The sequence below is a fragment of the Bipolaris maydis genome (genome assembly GCF_028858645.1).
Source record: "Bipolaris maydis strain C4 unplaced genomic scaffold PSV08scaffold_1, whole genome shotgun sequence".
Classification (NCBI taxonomy): Eukaryota; Fungi; Ascomycota; class Dothideomycetes; order Pleosporales; family Pleosporaceae; genus Bipolaris; species Bipolaris maydis.
Window position 1 is genome coordinate 2,539,685 of NW_027093857.1, and position 14,756 is coordinate 2,554,440.

Consider the following 14,756-nt stretch of genomic DNA (forward strand, 5'->3'; position numbering starts at 1 on the left):
CAGATTCCAGGAACAAAGTGTAGCAGAGCCAGCCAAAGGTGGTAACAAGACCGGGCAAATTGTCTCTGGGTATTACGAAGGCAGGTTGACAGGCACCGCCTCTAAGGTGCAGCTGCACCCAGTCGCAACACCTGGAGGTTCCAAGTGGACACCTGGAGTCACGTGCACCCGCATTTGCCTAGCGCCGGCTGCCATTGTTAAGTAGCCTCTCCGGCCCATGCCCTCTGGTCATCACTAGCAACTCTTCAATTGCGAAACCCGCATCTAGGCAGCCTCTCTTGCACGCTCAAAATTGCAACTCTAAACCGATACGACGGAAACACTGGCCGCCCCGGCTTTTCCGATAGGTTTACACCAAGTACACGTACTGCACACGTTCTGCTGCCACTTGCCCGCTCCCACCAGTCTTCTTTCCCGTACTAGCGCCAACACCGCTGTGCGCACTTTGTCTCATTTCCACTGTCCTCCTCGCCCTCACCCTCACCCAGTCCACATCTTCACGACTGCAAAACCATCAGAGACCGCCTCACCATGCGATTCTAGCTTTTCTTTGCCACAGTGCACCCACTATCAAGTTTGCGTTCCGGTGTTGCGCTTTGTTGCATCGCCACCTTGTGACTTGCACCAAGCTCTGACGCGCTCCCCACGCTCCTTTATCTACGCGTTTCGACCACTACACATACCTAGACCCGCAAACCCCTTTGTCGCCACCTCACAGCTATCATGGCTGCTACTACGCATCCTACGCCTAGTTTCGACATTACTGCAGCCGATGACATGGACTTGCACTCGGACGATGGCATTCTCGGCTACAACGATGGTGACATCGAATTGGATTTAGAGCCTCCGCCTTCGTATGGCCCGGATGATGATGTCTCTATCGGCGATGCGGCCTCGGCGAATGGAATGGATGCCCAGACTGCACCCGGCGGTGACAATGATGATTACATGGTCGACCAGGAGGATGTCATCGAAGAGGACTATAGTTACCAAGATCAAGACGTCGATGTGGATGTTGACGTCGACGTCGACGTCGACGCCGTCGCCGAACAGCCTGCTGAAACCGAGACCATCGCCACTCAGGCGGAAGCCGAAGTCCAAGATGAAGACCTGCTTGACTATTCTGAAGAGGACGATGATTACCACGACACAGCGCTTCGTTCACCCTGGTTACAGCAACATGATTCTATGCAAGATGAACCAGGTCCGGTCCAGGATGCACCTACTCAACAAGACGAAACTTTTGAGATTCAGAATGTGCCTGCTCAGCAAGATGAACCCTTTGAGACCCATGATGCGCCCGCTCAGCCAAACGAACCATCACAGGCGCAGGACGCACCAGTCCAACAAGACGAAATACCTGCTGATTTACAAGCTCTAATGTCCACGAACACAAGCAAAAACTCACAGAGCCCACATGCGCACCCTGACGTCGTTGGTGACGGGAGCACGAAAGGCGATAACAATGAGAACTCACCCCGTGCTCGGTCAGCTGATCCTAATGAAGAAGATGCCCAGACTGATGGTGACGATGGCGGCATTACGCTCAAAGACCAAGAAGAGCATTCAAGTGCTGAAAGTGGTCACAATCACATGGAACCTGCGAGCCATGATCATGATGAATCTGCTCAAGTTACTGAACATGAGGAAGATATCTCTCTTCAGCAATTACCACCTATCACTGTGAATTGCATGGGCGAAGAACTATGGCTTTTCAAGCAGCATGACTATGAAAACAGTGGAGATTGGCTCCTTGCTGACGTATCAGTGGCCAAAACGAGCATGTCAGATCTCTTCCAAGCGTGTCGTTCAGCATTGGGCCACGAGGTGCTGAATGGAATGGAGATTGGCTTCCGCTTTGATCATTTTCAAAATATGGAGCTGTTTGAGGAGAACACGGCTTGCGTAGCCATCTCCCTTGAACGCCTCGTGGGCTATTATCATGTCCTCCATGAACAAGACGGCAACAACGATCCAGACTCGTTTTACGTGACTTTGATGTATCGTCCACGCTTCGCTACCTTGCTCGCAGACATAGCGAGATATGCTGACAATGGACGTGGCTACTCGGGGCTCGAAGCTGCTATCGCTGCAGGCGAGACTAACTTTCATAGTGCACCTCTTGATCTTCCAGCCGAGGAAAACACCGAATGGGACACTGAGGGACAAGAACAGGAGCAGGAGCAGGAGCTGCAACATGGGGATGACGAGGGAGATAGCCACGAGAGAGATGCGAGTGCGCAACCACAAGAGGAAGAAGGTTCGAACGGGCAAACGCATGAGGAATATTCGAATGGCGCAAGGCCCGCGGAAGATGCAAACGAGCAAAGCAATATTGAAAACCAGGCCCCACAGGACGTCAATGTCCAATTGCATGCAGGAGGCCAACCTGAGCCGGAGGATCAAGACAATCAAGATGAACAGACTTACGCAGCGGTTGAGCCTCAGCAAGATCCTGGCCAGGAGTATGGCCATGAAGATGGCACGCAAGACTCTGCCCAGGAAGGGGGTGTTGAGGTTGGCGAAAACGTAGAGGCTGCGACTGAAAACGTGTCCACCGGAGGTCATGAAGAGGATGACGATGTGGATCACGCATCACAGCCCCCTAGTTCCAGTGAAGTCCCTACAAACACACAGAGGGTTGAAGGCTACCCTGAACAGACACGCTCACAGTCTGATGAGCATACTGCAGCGGAACTTGAGGCCCGTCGCTTGCAAGAGGAAGGCGACATTATCGATTACAGCGATGGAGAGGACGAAGAGTCCGCTGCTGTCGAGGAGGCTGAAGAAGCACCTCATACTGAGCCATCACCTTCGCCCTCGCCCGCCACTATGCAAGGCGACGAAGCAGCCAATGCGGAGAGGCAGTCACCTGCTGCAGGATCGCCAAGTATTGGCAAGCAATCAAACGGGGACGAGGACCAAGGCAGCTTTGACACTACAGAAGACCCTAACGTCGACGCCGAGCAGGACTTTGACAGCGATCCCAATGAATACTGGGAATACGCTGAAGAGCTTGAGGCCCTTGAAGAAGTCGACGCCGATGAGTCGCAATCGGATGAGGTCCAAAATGACACCACCAAGTTTGAGTTTGATGGCGATGCTAACCAAGACTATGGCGACTACGAATACCAGGACTTGGAGCAACAAGCAGAGGTGGAGTTCACGAATGGAGAAGAGGTTGATGGCGATTACTCGACGGGCGCGAATGATGTCTTGACTGTGGACAATGCGCAGTGGACTGTCGACCAGGGCCTAGCCCAAGACGTTGCGGAGACGACGACGGGACATGAAGACGACAATGTCGAGGCTCAAGACGAAGAGGATGGCGTGGCTGGACAGCTCGGCAGTGCAACGTCTTCGGTTGCAGATCCTACGACGGCCTCGTCTACCGACGCCCATGATGTGTCTTCACAAGGACACAAGCGATCTATTGACGAGGCTGGACATGGAGTGGACATTGCATCCGACTCTATAGGTACGGTGATGGCCTGGTTGCCCTTGAAGCGAAACGCAAACGCTGACTCTGTACATGTAGACGCTAAACGCGCGCGAGTGTGAAAGACGCCCCGTCCTCGGAGTCTTCGGGTCTTCAGACATACTAACAAGTAGCTACATGGGCATGCCGCCCTGGAATCTACCCAAGGTTGAACTAATACAAGTGTACACTAACTGTAGGACCGATATTACAACACACGACGAGCTTTTGAGAGATTTTTTTCTTGTGGCTTTGGCAAAAGGTAAGAGGGAAGGTAATCTCTGGCGATTTTCCTTTGTTATACCCCGGCACGACGTCCCCGGATTATGATTTTTGCGTTGGTTCTGGTTGGTTGGCGATTGATTTGTAGGGCGAATAACGACTGAGGTGACGTTGTCTGGTGCTTGATGGGGCGAAGGGGCATAGAGGGGGCGAGGCAGTTTGAGCGATATACCCAAGTGCTTCGAGGCACTTTTGCTTTTTCCCAAGATAGTGATAGGGATGTAGAGACAGGACTGGGCTCTCAATGGAAGACTGCAAAGCTTATGTGGGCTTTGGACTATTTGCAGCGTTGTGACGATTGCTCGGCGTGGCCTAAGAAATTAGGTTCCGGTTGCTGGCGGTGATGACACGAATGGTCTAGGCTCTCCATATTTGCCGACCAGGTTGTGGGGAAGAGGGTTACGAGGCCTGCTATTTTGGGGTGACTAAAGACGGCATGACGAGGCGCAGTTTTTTTTAACATTATCGACAGCCTCAGCGGGCCACGTGGTGGAGAAGTGTACGAGGCTGTATGGCCGGATGAGGGGGCGCAGGCTGGCTCGGGGCCAGGGAGGCTGGAGATGCAGAGGCAGAGGCAGATTGATGGTTCGGCAGGTTGTTGGGGGGAGAGCAAGTAGAGGGGAGCAGGGCGACATTGCAGGAGACCGAGGCCGCGTCGACTGCGTGACGAGGAGATCGGCAAGCTATGACCTTGGCGTTGAGTGAATCGGCCATGAAACGTTGGGGCGGGCTGACACTGGCGCGTCGGCGTCGGCGGAGTCGTACCTCGAGGGTGGCACGCCACACGACAAGGCAAGGCAAGGCCCGACAAGTGTTTCTCCTTGTTCGCGCATGTCCAGCCGGTCCAACACTACTACATATGGCCACCCTCGCATGCGCCCACGCCTCTTGCCTGCACACGACGCTCGCTTGTTGTTTTCTTTTTCCGGCCTGACGCCGCTTCTTATGTACTACTATTCTCTCCATTTGTACCGCGACTAGCCACGCGCGCTGCCACGGCTGTGACGGCCTCGCCTGCTGCCCGCATCGCATCTGTCTTCGTTTCGTCCGTTCGTTTCCAGGCCGGCTTTGCTCGACACGACACAGGCGAGCACAGCGTCCTTGGCCGTGCTCTGGTGAAACACGCAGCGCCTCTGCGCAAGCATTCCCGACCCAGACTGCATCGTTGCTGCTGCAGCGTCGCCTCCTCAGCACCGCCAAACACGCCATTACCAATAGCGCAAGACGGTAGCCGCCGCATTGCTCTGTTCGGCACTCCAGGCCACGGTACGGAGGCCTATCGATAACCCGCCTGTGCCCACACTGCACGTCTGCGTCTAGCCCGCCGCCACGCCACGCTGCGCTCCCCAACCCACCCTAACGTCGAACCCCGTACACAGCAGCTTCCACCGCGCACACGCACACACACACACAGACACACCCTCACACGCGCACTCACATACACCTCTTCATCGCCAGTCTTGCACCGCGACCCGGCCACTCCTCCCTCCATCATCTGGTCGCGATTCCGCTGAGACAGGTCGCATAGACCTCTACACGGCGCCATCATGGTGGAAGACAAGTACGCTATGCGCCCGCACCCCCCAGCTACCACCAACGGGCCACTGACTGTGACGCCAGATACATAGGGCTCATGCTGGCCATGAGTTCGTCCCTGGCCATCGGCGCGAGTTTTGTAATCACCAAGAAGGGTCTCAATGCCTCCATCGAAAAGCATGGTTTCGACGGAGACGGCTTTGGATATCTCCAGAACCCCGTGTGGTGGGCAGGCATCATCACAAGTGAGTGCGCCTACATCGCGACACGCTGCCACTGCCCTTTGCAGCGCTGACTTGCTTTCCAGTGGTGCTCGGTGAAATATTCAACTTCGCTGCATATGCCTTCGCCCCCGCCATCCTCGTGACCCCCCTCGGAGCTCTCTCCGTCCTCATTGGTGCTGTCCTCGGCTCCTACTTTTTGGACGAGCAATTGGGTCGCTTGGGAAAGATTGGCTGCGCAATATGTCTGGTCGGCTCCGTCATCATTGTGCTACACGCGCCGCCAGACAAGGAGGTCCAGTCGGTCGAGGAGATTCTGGACCTTGCTCTACAGCCTGGTACGTCTGGCCCAGCCTCTCCCATATGCCTTTGTACAGCAGCGACTAACAAGGCATCACTACAGGCTTCCTCTTCTACTGCGCCTTCTGCGCCATCTTCTGCGTCTTCATGATCTACAAGATCGCGCCCAAGTACGGTCGCAAGAACCCCCTCATCTACCTTTCCATCTGCTCCACCTCCGGCTCCGTTTCCATCATGTTCATCAAGGCTTTTGGTATCGCGCTTAAGATGACATTTGCGGGAAACAACCAGTTCACCCATCCTTCGACATACGTCTTCGTCATCTTGGTAGTCGGGTGCATCCTCACTCAGATGAACTACTTCAACAAGGCACTGAGCCAGTTTTCCACAAACATGTACGTCTCCATGTTGCAGCCTCCGCCCATGTGTGCTAACTTTTGTGATTTAGCGTGAACCCCCTCTACTATGTTACTTTTACAACCTGTACACTTGTTGCTTCATGTCTTTTGTTCCAAGGCTTCAACACTACGTCTGCGGTCAACACTATTTCTCTCCTTTGTGGTTTTCTTATTATCTTTTCTGGTGTATACCTTCTCAACCTATCGCGCGAAGACCCTTGCGCCGATCCAGCACTTGGCTCTCGATTGGACGGTCCGCCATCTGATGCCATTTCTGGCTTCCCTACAAGACGTAGTATGCAATCGCGACGCAGCGGAGATCCTTATGAGCACCAGTCGAATGGCGTCATCCGAAACAGCAGGTCTAGCTATGCAGATGCAGGCGACAGAAGTGCACTGATGCACGATTACGATGCTGAGAACCAGTTCGAGCTGGGCGACCTTGCCGGTGATAGTGATGACGATCTGGAGAGCGGTCGCAACACAAAGCGACCCAGCTTTGATGAGGAGACGCGGCTGAGTGGCAGACTCAGCGGGACAGGCAGAGGGCGGGTACAGAAAGATTCTGTGCAACCAAAGAGGAATCAGTCGGCGCGTCGATAGAACGAGCCAGAAAATGATGAGAGTGTGTGCATAGAGAGTTTTGTTATTCTGGGTCGTCCATGGGTATGTCTTGCCCGCTTCGTGACTTGGGAACTAGATGTGGTTTGTGCAACACATTGCACCGCACAGTGGCGTTTACGGCTCTTGTTGTAGTATGGGTTTGAAGGATTGGGACATGGCCCCCGAGATAAAGGTGCCGGCCACTTGTATTTGTACTACGATAGCATGACATTGATACCCAGAGGAATCCCGGCGATTATGCTGGGTATCATTTCTCCACAGATGAATATCAGACATTCATATTCCGAATCATCAAGACGCGTATGTTTATGCAACCATGAAGCTGAGGCGGCCAGATGGGCATTGTGGCTACTGTGTCAAAGTGCCAATTACCAGAATTTTGCCCCGCGTCTTCTGTGGCATGACAAGGCACGAGTAATGTGCGAACGTGATAGCGCGACTGCGCTAGTCATGTTTGGACTAGAACGCGCTTCTACAAACAAATCATAAGCACTGAATACACACACCCCCAAACTTCTTGCCCTTTCACACAACGGCCCTCGAGGCCAGCAAATCAGCAATTATGGCGACTACAACCCCACAAAAAGAACGTCAGCTTTTACAGCAGGCAGAAAAGACCCTATTACATCCAATTCACCCACATTTGATATCCTACTGCCCTAGCATGGATCTTGTTGCAGTAGTCACGGATGAGGAGAATCTAGATGTCTATAGAATCAACGGCCAAAGGGCTTTTGGTCTAAAGAGAAAGAGCGAGGATGTGTGCGTCGATGCACTGCAGTGGGAATTTAACGGCAAAAGTATCGCTGTTAGTTGGAGCGATGGGAGCACAGACCTGATCAGTGCAGAAACAGGTAAGGTTACGCACAAAGATGTCATGCTACCGGATGTCGAAGAAGGAAATGGTAGCATGACAAAAGAAGCTCCAGCACGGGTCAAGTGTATAGGCTGGGGTCTGAATTTCATCAATGTCGATGCTGTAAAAAAGAGAACAGGGTTGATGTCAAAGACGAATGGCACCACATCTGAGAAGACTGATGCATTTGGGAACCCTACAACCGAAGATTGGGATGTTTTCAAGGATGACACAACGTTAGAGGATTTCCTGCAACGGCAACCTGATTTCCAAACTTTGGATATTGCACCCGATCTGCCAGATCAACTTGCGATGATGGACACGGAAGCGCTATTGCCCAAACTTCCTGCGATACCGCTCCCCCCAGCACTACCGTTCATGCGCGTATCGCAGGCAGATTCCGGTGCATTTGGTTCTCAAGCCGAGGTGGATTCGTTGTTGCATTCACATCACTTGAAGGATCATAACTCTGTGGACATGTTCATCCGTTTATCTGACCGAGGGACCGTACACCCGTCAATATACGATTCGCTAGAAACAGTCAACGTCCAACTACCGAAGACATGGAACACATTACATATGCCGCTATTGCATACAAGCCATCCATACAGCTGTACCCACAGCCTTTTGATGCGGACAATATCCGCTGCCTCGCCAGCAAGAAAGAGTATCGCCTTTGTTCCGCTCACTCTAAACTTCATCCCAACCGCAGGAATCTACCTCCACCTCATAGCCGCAAAAAGTTCGCAATTACAGAACCTTCTTCTTTACATCACACAAACCCTGCAACGGGTCAGGGCTTTCTTTAAACACGCGCAAGATTTGCCGCGAAAGTTTATGATGAACATAAGCGAGACACTCGAAGAGAAAGAGTTGGGCGACCTAGTCACGAATCTGTTCCACATAGCGTGTACAGGGAATTGTAACCCTACAATGAAAGAATGGCTGGTCGACGAGCTAGCAGAAGCAGGCCATAAGCGTTGGGACACGACCGTCACATCCTCCTTTACAACACTTCTTGCCCTTCTTCACGAGAACCTCATCCCGGCCTTGGACCGCTGCTCCATTGTCGTATCACGTTTGCGTGGTCTCGCGCAGTTTCATGATCGAGACTGGATCTTCAGCGGACCCATCACCGACTTCTCAGCCCTTTTAGAAACGCTGAAAAACATGAGGCTGCTCGCTCATACTGCCATGCTCTATGCGACGGAAGAGAAGCGCCAATTTCACAGCTTCAGCAAGTGGCTGCGCTTCACTATTGATTTCCAGGCTACAGAGCCAGAATCCCAATCGCGCGTAGAAATGGAACAACGGGATCCGGGAGTCGACGTATCACAGGTCCTTGCATATATCCAGTATGGCCTCACCAAATCTGATGTTGCTCTCTACCTGGGGCCGGAAGCTCAGTTGGACCCCAAAAGTCGAGAGAAGGAGGCGGCAAGTTATGAAGACACAAAGAGGGCAATTGCTTTGCTGAAAGAAGGAGCAACGTTCAAGGAAGAGGCACTGTGTTTGGAACATGTACTGCGACATTTGGCAACGGGCGTAACGGGGTTGCTGAAACAGGTGAGCAAATGGCAGCAGGCTAATATCCAAATGGACTCGGGCCTTGTCCTCGAAGACATGGGAGCTGAAGATGAGGAATCGAATATTGTGGCGGATATGCGAATGGTATCTGAGGTAAGAAGAATATCCCGCAAATTCCAACCTCAATCGGGATACTAACATCTCAAGAAGCCTTCTCAAGAAACTTGGTCCGATACCATGTCGACATATATCCTCTTCTCCTCAAAATCCACACCAGCCCATCTACACATCCACCGCCTCGCCCACGCCCATAGTATATCCCACCTAGCACGCGATCTCCACTCCCACGCCATATCCACACTGGACTTCAGCACCGGAGACAACTCGTCAACCAAGATCCTCGACGCCAAATTCGCAGACGACGAAAACTTGCTTGTCCTCTTGCAACTCTCGCCGTCAGATGGCGACCGCAAGAAACACTCCAAGCCAACCAACGTTATCGTCTCTCTACCTTATACACCCACTACCGTGTCACCGATGCATAAGCAGCACCAGCAACATCAAAAAGAACAGTTGATATACTTTACCCCCATCTCTTCTCCCGCTGCAGTCCCGTCTTGCCTCCTCCCTCAAGGCAAACCCGTAGCGCATTCCTCTCGACAAACCATCCCCGTAACGCCCGAGGACGTAGAAAAGTACACGCGCCACGTATTTGAAGGCCGCTTTACACCGCTCAAGTTGGTGGTCAACGGGCGAAAGGACAGGCGAGTGATTGTGGTTTTGGCAAGCGACAGGAAGCACTATAGGATCTTGGATATGGATTACAGTGTCAAGAAGAAGAGGAGGAAGAGCAAGGCCAGTGCAGATGTAGAGGATGACAACGATGACAGTGGTAGTGATCAGAATGGACATCAAGGGTACACAAGTCAGCACGTAGACGGAGACGTTGAAATGGGTGGGGCATAAGTGCTGTCATGTCAATTTATTACACACTCAGTACAACAAAGCAAAGCTTCAATTAACCATGTCAGGCACACCACTTTCAAAAATACAGACCAGATGCATTTTTTATCGGAATCACATTCCCTAAAGAACCTATCATGCATGCAAGCCACAGTAGGGAAAAGCCTAGCTTGCCGACAAGTTTCCATTTCGTTATAACGCCCGGCCACCCGCACAGAGAGGTATGGAGAGAATAACCGACCGCATCATCGTCGTTCCTGTCGTTGAAAAACGCCACCACATCACAGAAAACCACTCTAGTCCTTTGTCTTCTGAGTACCACGGAGCAGACCTGTCCTCCGCGCGGCAATGAGACCGGCCTTTTGACCCTGGGTGGCGTATCGGGAGATGGTCGAGGCTTTACCGATATGCTGGTGGTTACCACCACCGTGGGGATGGTCGACGGGGTTCATGGCAACACCACGAGTCTTGGGCCAGCTGTTGCGCTTGGCAGCGAACTATGTTTTGTTAGCAACGAACCTCATCAATTCGACCAGGCTAAAGCGTACCTTGTGCTTGGCGCGCGACGCCTTCATGAGAGGCTTGTCTGTACGGCCACCTCCAGCGACGATACCGACCATACCACGGCATGAGCTGGGAAGAACCTTCTTGGCACCAGATGGGAGCTTGACACGGGTCTTGCCCTCATCGGGGTTGTGGCCAATGACAGTAACGTAGTTACCGGAGGTACGGCCGAGCGCACCACGGTCACCGTTCTTGTCTTCGACGTTGGTGAGGACGGTACCTTCGGGGACGGAGTGGAGGGGAAGGACGTTGCCGATGGTGAGAGCAGCGTTCTTTCCGGCGTAGATGAACTTGGGTTGGTGTCAGTCTGCTGTTCTCCCCCCCGTGCAGGATTCCATGCGGAAATTTCCAAATACTGACCTGGCCGGTGTACATTCCCTCGTTGGCGATGAAGGTCTCGGTGTCGTGCTTGAACTTGTATGGGTTGCGGAAAGAAACCCTGGCAAGAGGAGCTCCTGTTCAAAAAATGGTCAATTGGAGTCCTGAATTCCGCATTCTGGCACTAGCTACTCACCACGACCAGAGTCGTGGACGATCTCCTTTACGACACCCCGGATGTATCCATTGCGCTCAGCCTGTGCCCGTTAGCCCTCCGTTCCCAGTGTATGCGTATCCAATTTTGCCATAGGTCGCGGGCGGCGGAACATACGTAGTCGAGCGTGCGGAACTGGGCGGGGTTCTTGTTCAGGCGGGTGTTGGCCGTGAAGATGGATCCGCGACCCTTACGCTGGTTGCGAATTACCCTACCCATGGCGACGGTGTTGTTGTGAGTAGGAGGTTGTCGTGGGAAATCTCAAAGTCGTCAATGAGCGAGAAACCAAAGTGTGTAGATCCGCTTAGCAAGCCGTTTTGGAACTAGCGTCCACACGGACCTCCAACTCTCGCCTTGCGCCTTTGCGCCGCCATGACCGAGCATCAGAACACCAAAATAATGATGCGCCTTCATTGGGCTATTTTATCAGGAACGATTCAACGGGCAGATTTGAATGGAAGAGTTTTCGGGAGGGACACCTCAGTAGACTGTACATTTGTTATCCTCCACAATCTTTTTGCACACGTGCTCTCTATCTCAAACCGTCATGCTACCTATGTCTATAACCGACACAGCGAGAGCCAGTCTACCTTACTGTTGACTTTCACTGAGATGTACTCTCTAACCAGTGAGCTGCCACTATGAATTTTTTTGTCTCCATAGGTAGGTCTGCTTGTCATTGCGACTGCAGGCATCGGCGCATTTCTGCACTATGCAAGCCAATATGGTAATGATATAGCCGAATTTGTTTCCGTTTCTCTTGTGAATGCAGTCTCATGGCTTCCGGCCATAGGATTCAAGTGTTTGGCGGATATGAATCGCCGATTGTGGGCTTAGACGCGACAACGTCCCGCAAAATGAATAAGTTTAGACTGCCTGCGTTGCTCAAAATTGTTGTTATCGAAACATCTTATAAAATGGCAATGGATAATTCTTGTGGTATATCAGTATCTGTAGCAGTACCAGAAATTGCAGATCCATTCTGCGTACTGCTGAGGAGCTCAGTAACGTGATGATGGCCAGCCCCTGAAGACTACCATAACTAGAGTTATGCACCGCCAACACTCCGCCCAATCTTTCACCTGCTGTCCTTCTAGTCAGCGTCAAGGTAATGATATGAATGATTTAAAATTTCTTCATTGCAATTCTAGGACACGTAAGACCTGTAGTACAGCTTGATCATTATCCTCATCTCCCACAGCCCTAGTCAGCCAGAGGGGGGAGAGGGCAAATTAGATATAACTCAGGGGGGGTTCAAGGTGCCGATGCATCAAATGAGAATTATGTTCGGATTTTTTCGTTACTTGGCAATCAGCCCATGTGCAATATACACTGCTGGCGGTGCTACGTCTGCCATTGACCCAAACAAGAGATCTGCACAACCACGACGAGAAGAAGACATTCACCTCACCAACGCCAAAAAAAAACGCATTTAATCAGCCTTTTAATCTGAACCAAAATCAGCCTCACATTTTGCAACAATGAAACTGTTGAGGTTATGTCGTGTAGACAACGGATGACACGGCGGCACAACCCCCCCCCTCCCCTGCTGAATTTATATATGAGCCGCCCCGTCCCGGAATCCTTACCCCCCAGAATCCATTTGTGGTCTCAAGTAAGCAAATAGCAACAAAGAGAACCTATTTAGGCTCTGCCACGTGATGTCCTGAAGCGCTGTAAGAACCATTGCACATGAAACTCGAGCGAATTTTAAGTTTAGGAGATTTTTCTTCATAGGGCCAATCTCACCCGACGCCCGTTCTTACTCGGCAAAATGTCCGCCACAAAACCGTTTGGAGATGTTGTTGTGTGTCTTAATATTTGCCCGACAAACCATCCTGCCACCGGCTGTTCAGCCAGCCAACCAACCTACGTAGGCCTGTTTAGTGACAATTGCTATTTCCCCGCCCTTCCCGCCGGCCGGCATTTCGAGCCCGCGTTTCTCTGCGGTAATTGGAGTCTCGCAGTCACTAAGATCCCACTAGCTAAGAATGCATGCATTTTGTTAAACCTAAAGAAGACTCACGTAAGAGAAGAAAAAAAGAAGTCAGTTTGATCACGATGGAGAAATAAACAAAAAAAAGGGAGATGATTGGTTGGATTTTCGGTTCATAACCAGACATTGTCATAGACAATAATGTATATTCAAGCTCCGTTTCTACAAGAAACGGGAGCAAAAATGTGGGGAAGTATGTACAAGTCAAGGTGTGTCAAGGCCCTGACAAACCAAGAAGAAGAATAAACACCAAACGAATCGAGCAACAGCAGCAGCATCCCTAAGTCAACCCCCCTTTTACAAAGCCCCTTGGCCATCTACTTCTCTCCGGGAGAGATGATTGATTGCGCAAGCCTTTGTTTCACAATCCCAACCCCCCTGGTTCATTGTGAAGAGAACAGACCCACAATTTAAGCAGCGGAGACGGTGTACTGGGACTTGCCAGCAGCGTTGCCCCAGCCCTCAGTGGAGATGGTCTGGTAGTCCATCTGGTTACCAAGGTTCATGCCGAGCTTGGCCCAGGCGTCGAAGTGGCACTTGGTGGTGATGGTACCGCCGGTGGAGCGCTTGCTGACGCGGTTGCTGATGTACTGGACAAAGGTGGTCGTGCCGACGATGGAGGGCTGGTTCACCTGGGTGTGCTGCCAGATGTCGTAGACGGAGCCGTCGCAGGTGACTTGGCCCATCTTCTGGCCCTGAGCGGAACCAGAGCCGTTGGAGGTGAAGTCTTGGATGTAGTACTCGACGAGCTTGCTACCCCTGGTCCAGCCGTAGAGAGCGACGAGGACAGTGCCGGCCTGGGCAGTGGTGGAACCAGAGTACTTGACGACCCTGAAGGAGCAGAGTTAGCATTGGTTGGATTGTGTCTAGAAGACTTTGTGTGGCTTACCTGTTGGTGGTACCTTGCTTCCAGCCCTTGCCAAGGACGAAGTCCTGGGCGTTAGAGAAGGTGACGGAGTAACCGTTGTTGGTGGGGGTGTACTGAATGTTACCACCAGTCTTGTAGTTCTGGTTGTAGTCCTGGCGGGCAGCCAAGTGCCTGGGGGTAGCGGAGAGCTCGAAGTCAGGGACATCGGCAACGGGGGCGGCGAAGGCAGAGCCAACGGCGGAAAGGCCAAGGAGGACGGAGGTGAAGGCAACCATTTTGATAGCTTGAAGTTTGTTTGTTGGTGTTTGTGAAAAGAAGCTGGTGCTCGCTAGGAGTGAATTGAAAAGAGAGTGAGTGAAGTAAAGACTGCTTGAGTGTTGAAGATGAAAGGCTTGGTGGTGAGCTTGTTTGGTCTTGGAAGTCTTGACCTATATACTCAAAGACGGTTAAAGAGCTTGGGTGCACAGCGCAGGAAACATATTGCGGTTGTTTCATCCGTTGCCTTGATGGGCCTTTCCTCCCTGTGTCATGGGGCCACCTCTCGCCCCTCGTTGCCCATGATTGAATCGTTCTGCACTAGTGTCTTGAGCATTTCGTACCCAATGAGCGCA

General features: G+C 52.1%; 4 protein-coding genes across 4 annotated transcripts; 2 read left to right on the forward strand and 2 right to left on the reverse strand.

The window, feature by feature from the left end:
* Window positions 1–243: 243 nt before the first annotated feature.
* Window positions 244–3,561, forward strand: PSV08DRAFT_376563 (uncharacterized protein; the record flags this gene model as incomplete). Its single annotated transcript, XM_014220174.2, has 1 exon — window positions 244–3,561. The coding sequence occupies exon 1, from the start codon at window positions 724–726 to the stop codon at window positions 3,559–3,561; it is 2,838 nt and encodes a 945-aa protein (XP_014075649.1). The 5' UTR covers window positions 244–723.
* Window positions 3,562–5,307: 1,746 nt separating this feature from the next.
* Window positions 5,308–10,188, forward strand: PSV08DRAFT_367511 (magnesium transporter NIPA-domain-containing protein; the record flags this gene model as incomplete). Its single annotated transcript, XM_014220175.2, has 8 exons — window positions 5,308–5,321; window positions 5,381–5,541; window positions 5,604–5,855; window positions 5,921–6,212; window positions 6,266–6,767; window positions 6,972–7,139; window positions 7,384–9,375; window positions 9,430–10,188. 8 exons carry the CDS (start codon window positions 5,308–5,310, stop codon window positions 10,186–10,188), a joined length of 4,140 nt encoding a protein of 1,379 aa, XP_014075650.2.
* Window positions 10,189–10,265: 77 nt separating this feature from the next.
* PSV08DRAFT_258862 (60S ribosomal protein uL2) lies at window positions 10,266–11,524 on the reverse strand. The gene is made up of 5 exons (XM_014220177.2): window positions 11,399–11,524; window positions 11,264–11,324; window positions 11,110–11,204; window positions 10,734–11,039; window positions 10,266–10,682 (listed from the first exon to the last, which is right to left on the reverse strand). The coding sequence occupies exons 1-5, from the start codon at window positions 11,498–11,500 to the stop codon at window positions 10,482–10,484; spliced, it is 765 nt and encodes a 254-aa protein (XP_014075652.1). The 5' UTR covers window positions 11,501–11,524; the 3' UTR covers window positions 10,266–10,481.
* A 1,853-nt stretch (window positions 11,525–13,377) lies between these two features.
* PSV08DRAFT_398213 (glycoside hydrolase) lies at window positions 13,378–14,545 on the reverse strand. The gene is made up of 2 exons (XM_014220178.2): window positions 14,167–14,545; window positions 13,378–14,108 (listed from the first exon to the last, which is right to left on the reverse strand). Exons 1-2 carry the CDS (start codon window positions 14,418–14,420, stop codon window positions 13,688–13,690), a joined length of 675 nt encoding a protein of 224 aa, XP_014075653.1. The 5' UTR covers window positions 14,421–14,545; the 3' UTR covers window positions 13,378–13,687.
* Between the last annotated feature and the right edge of the window lie 211 nt (window positions 14,546–14,756).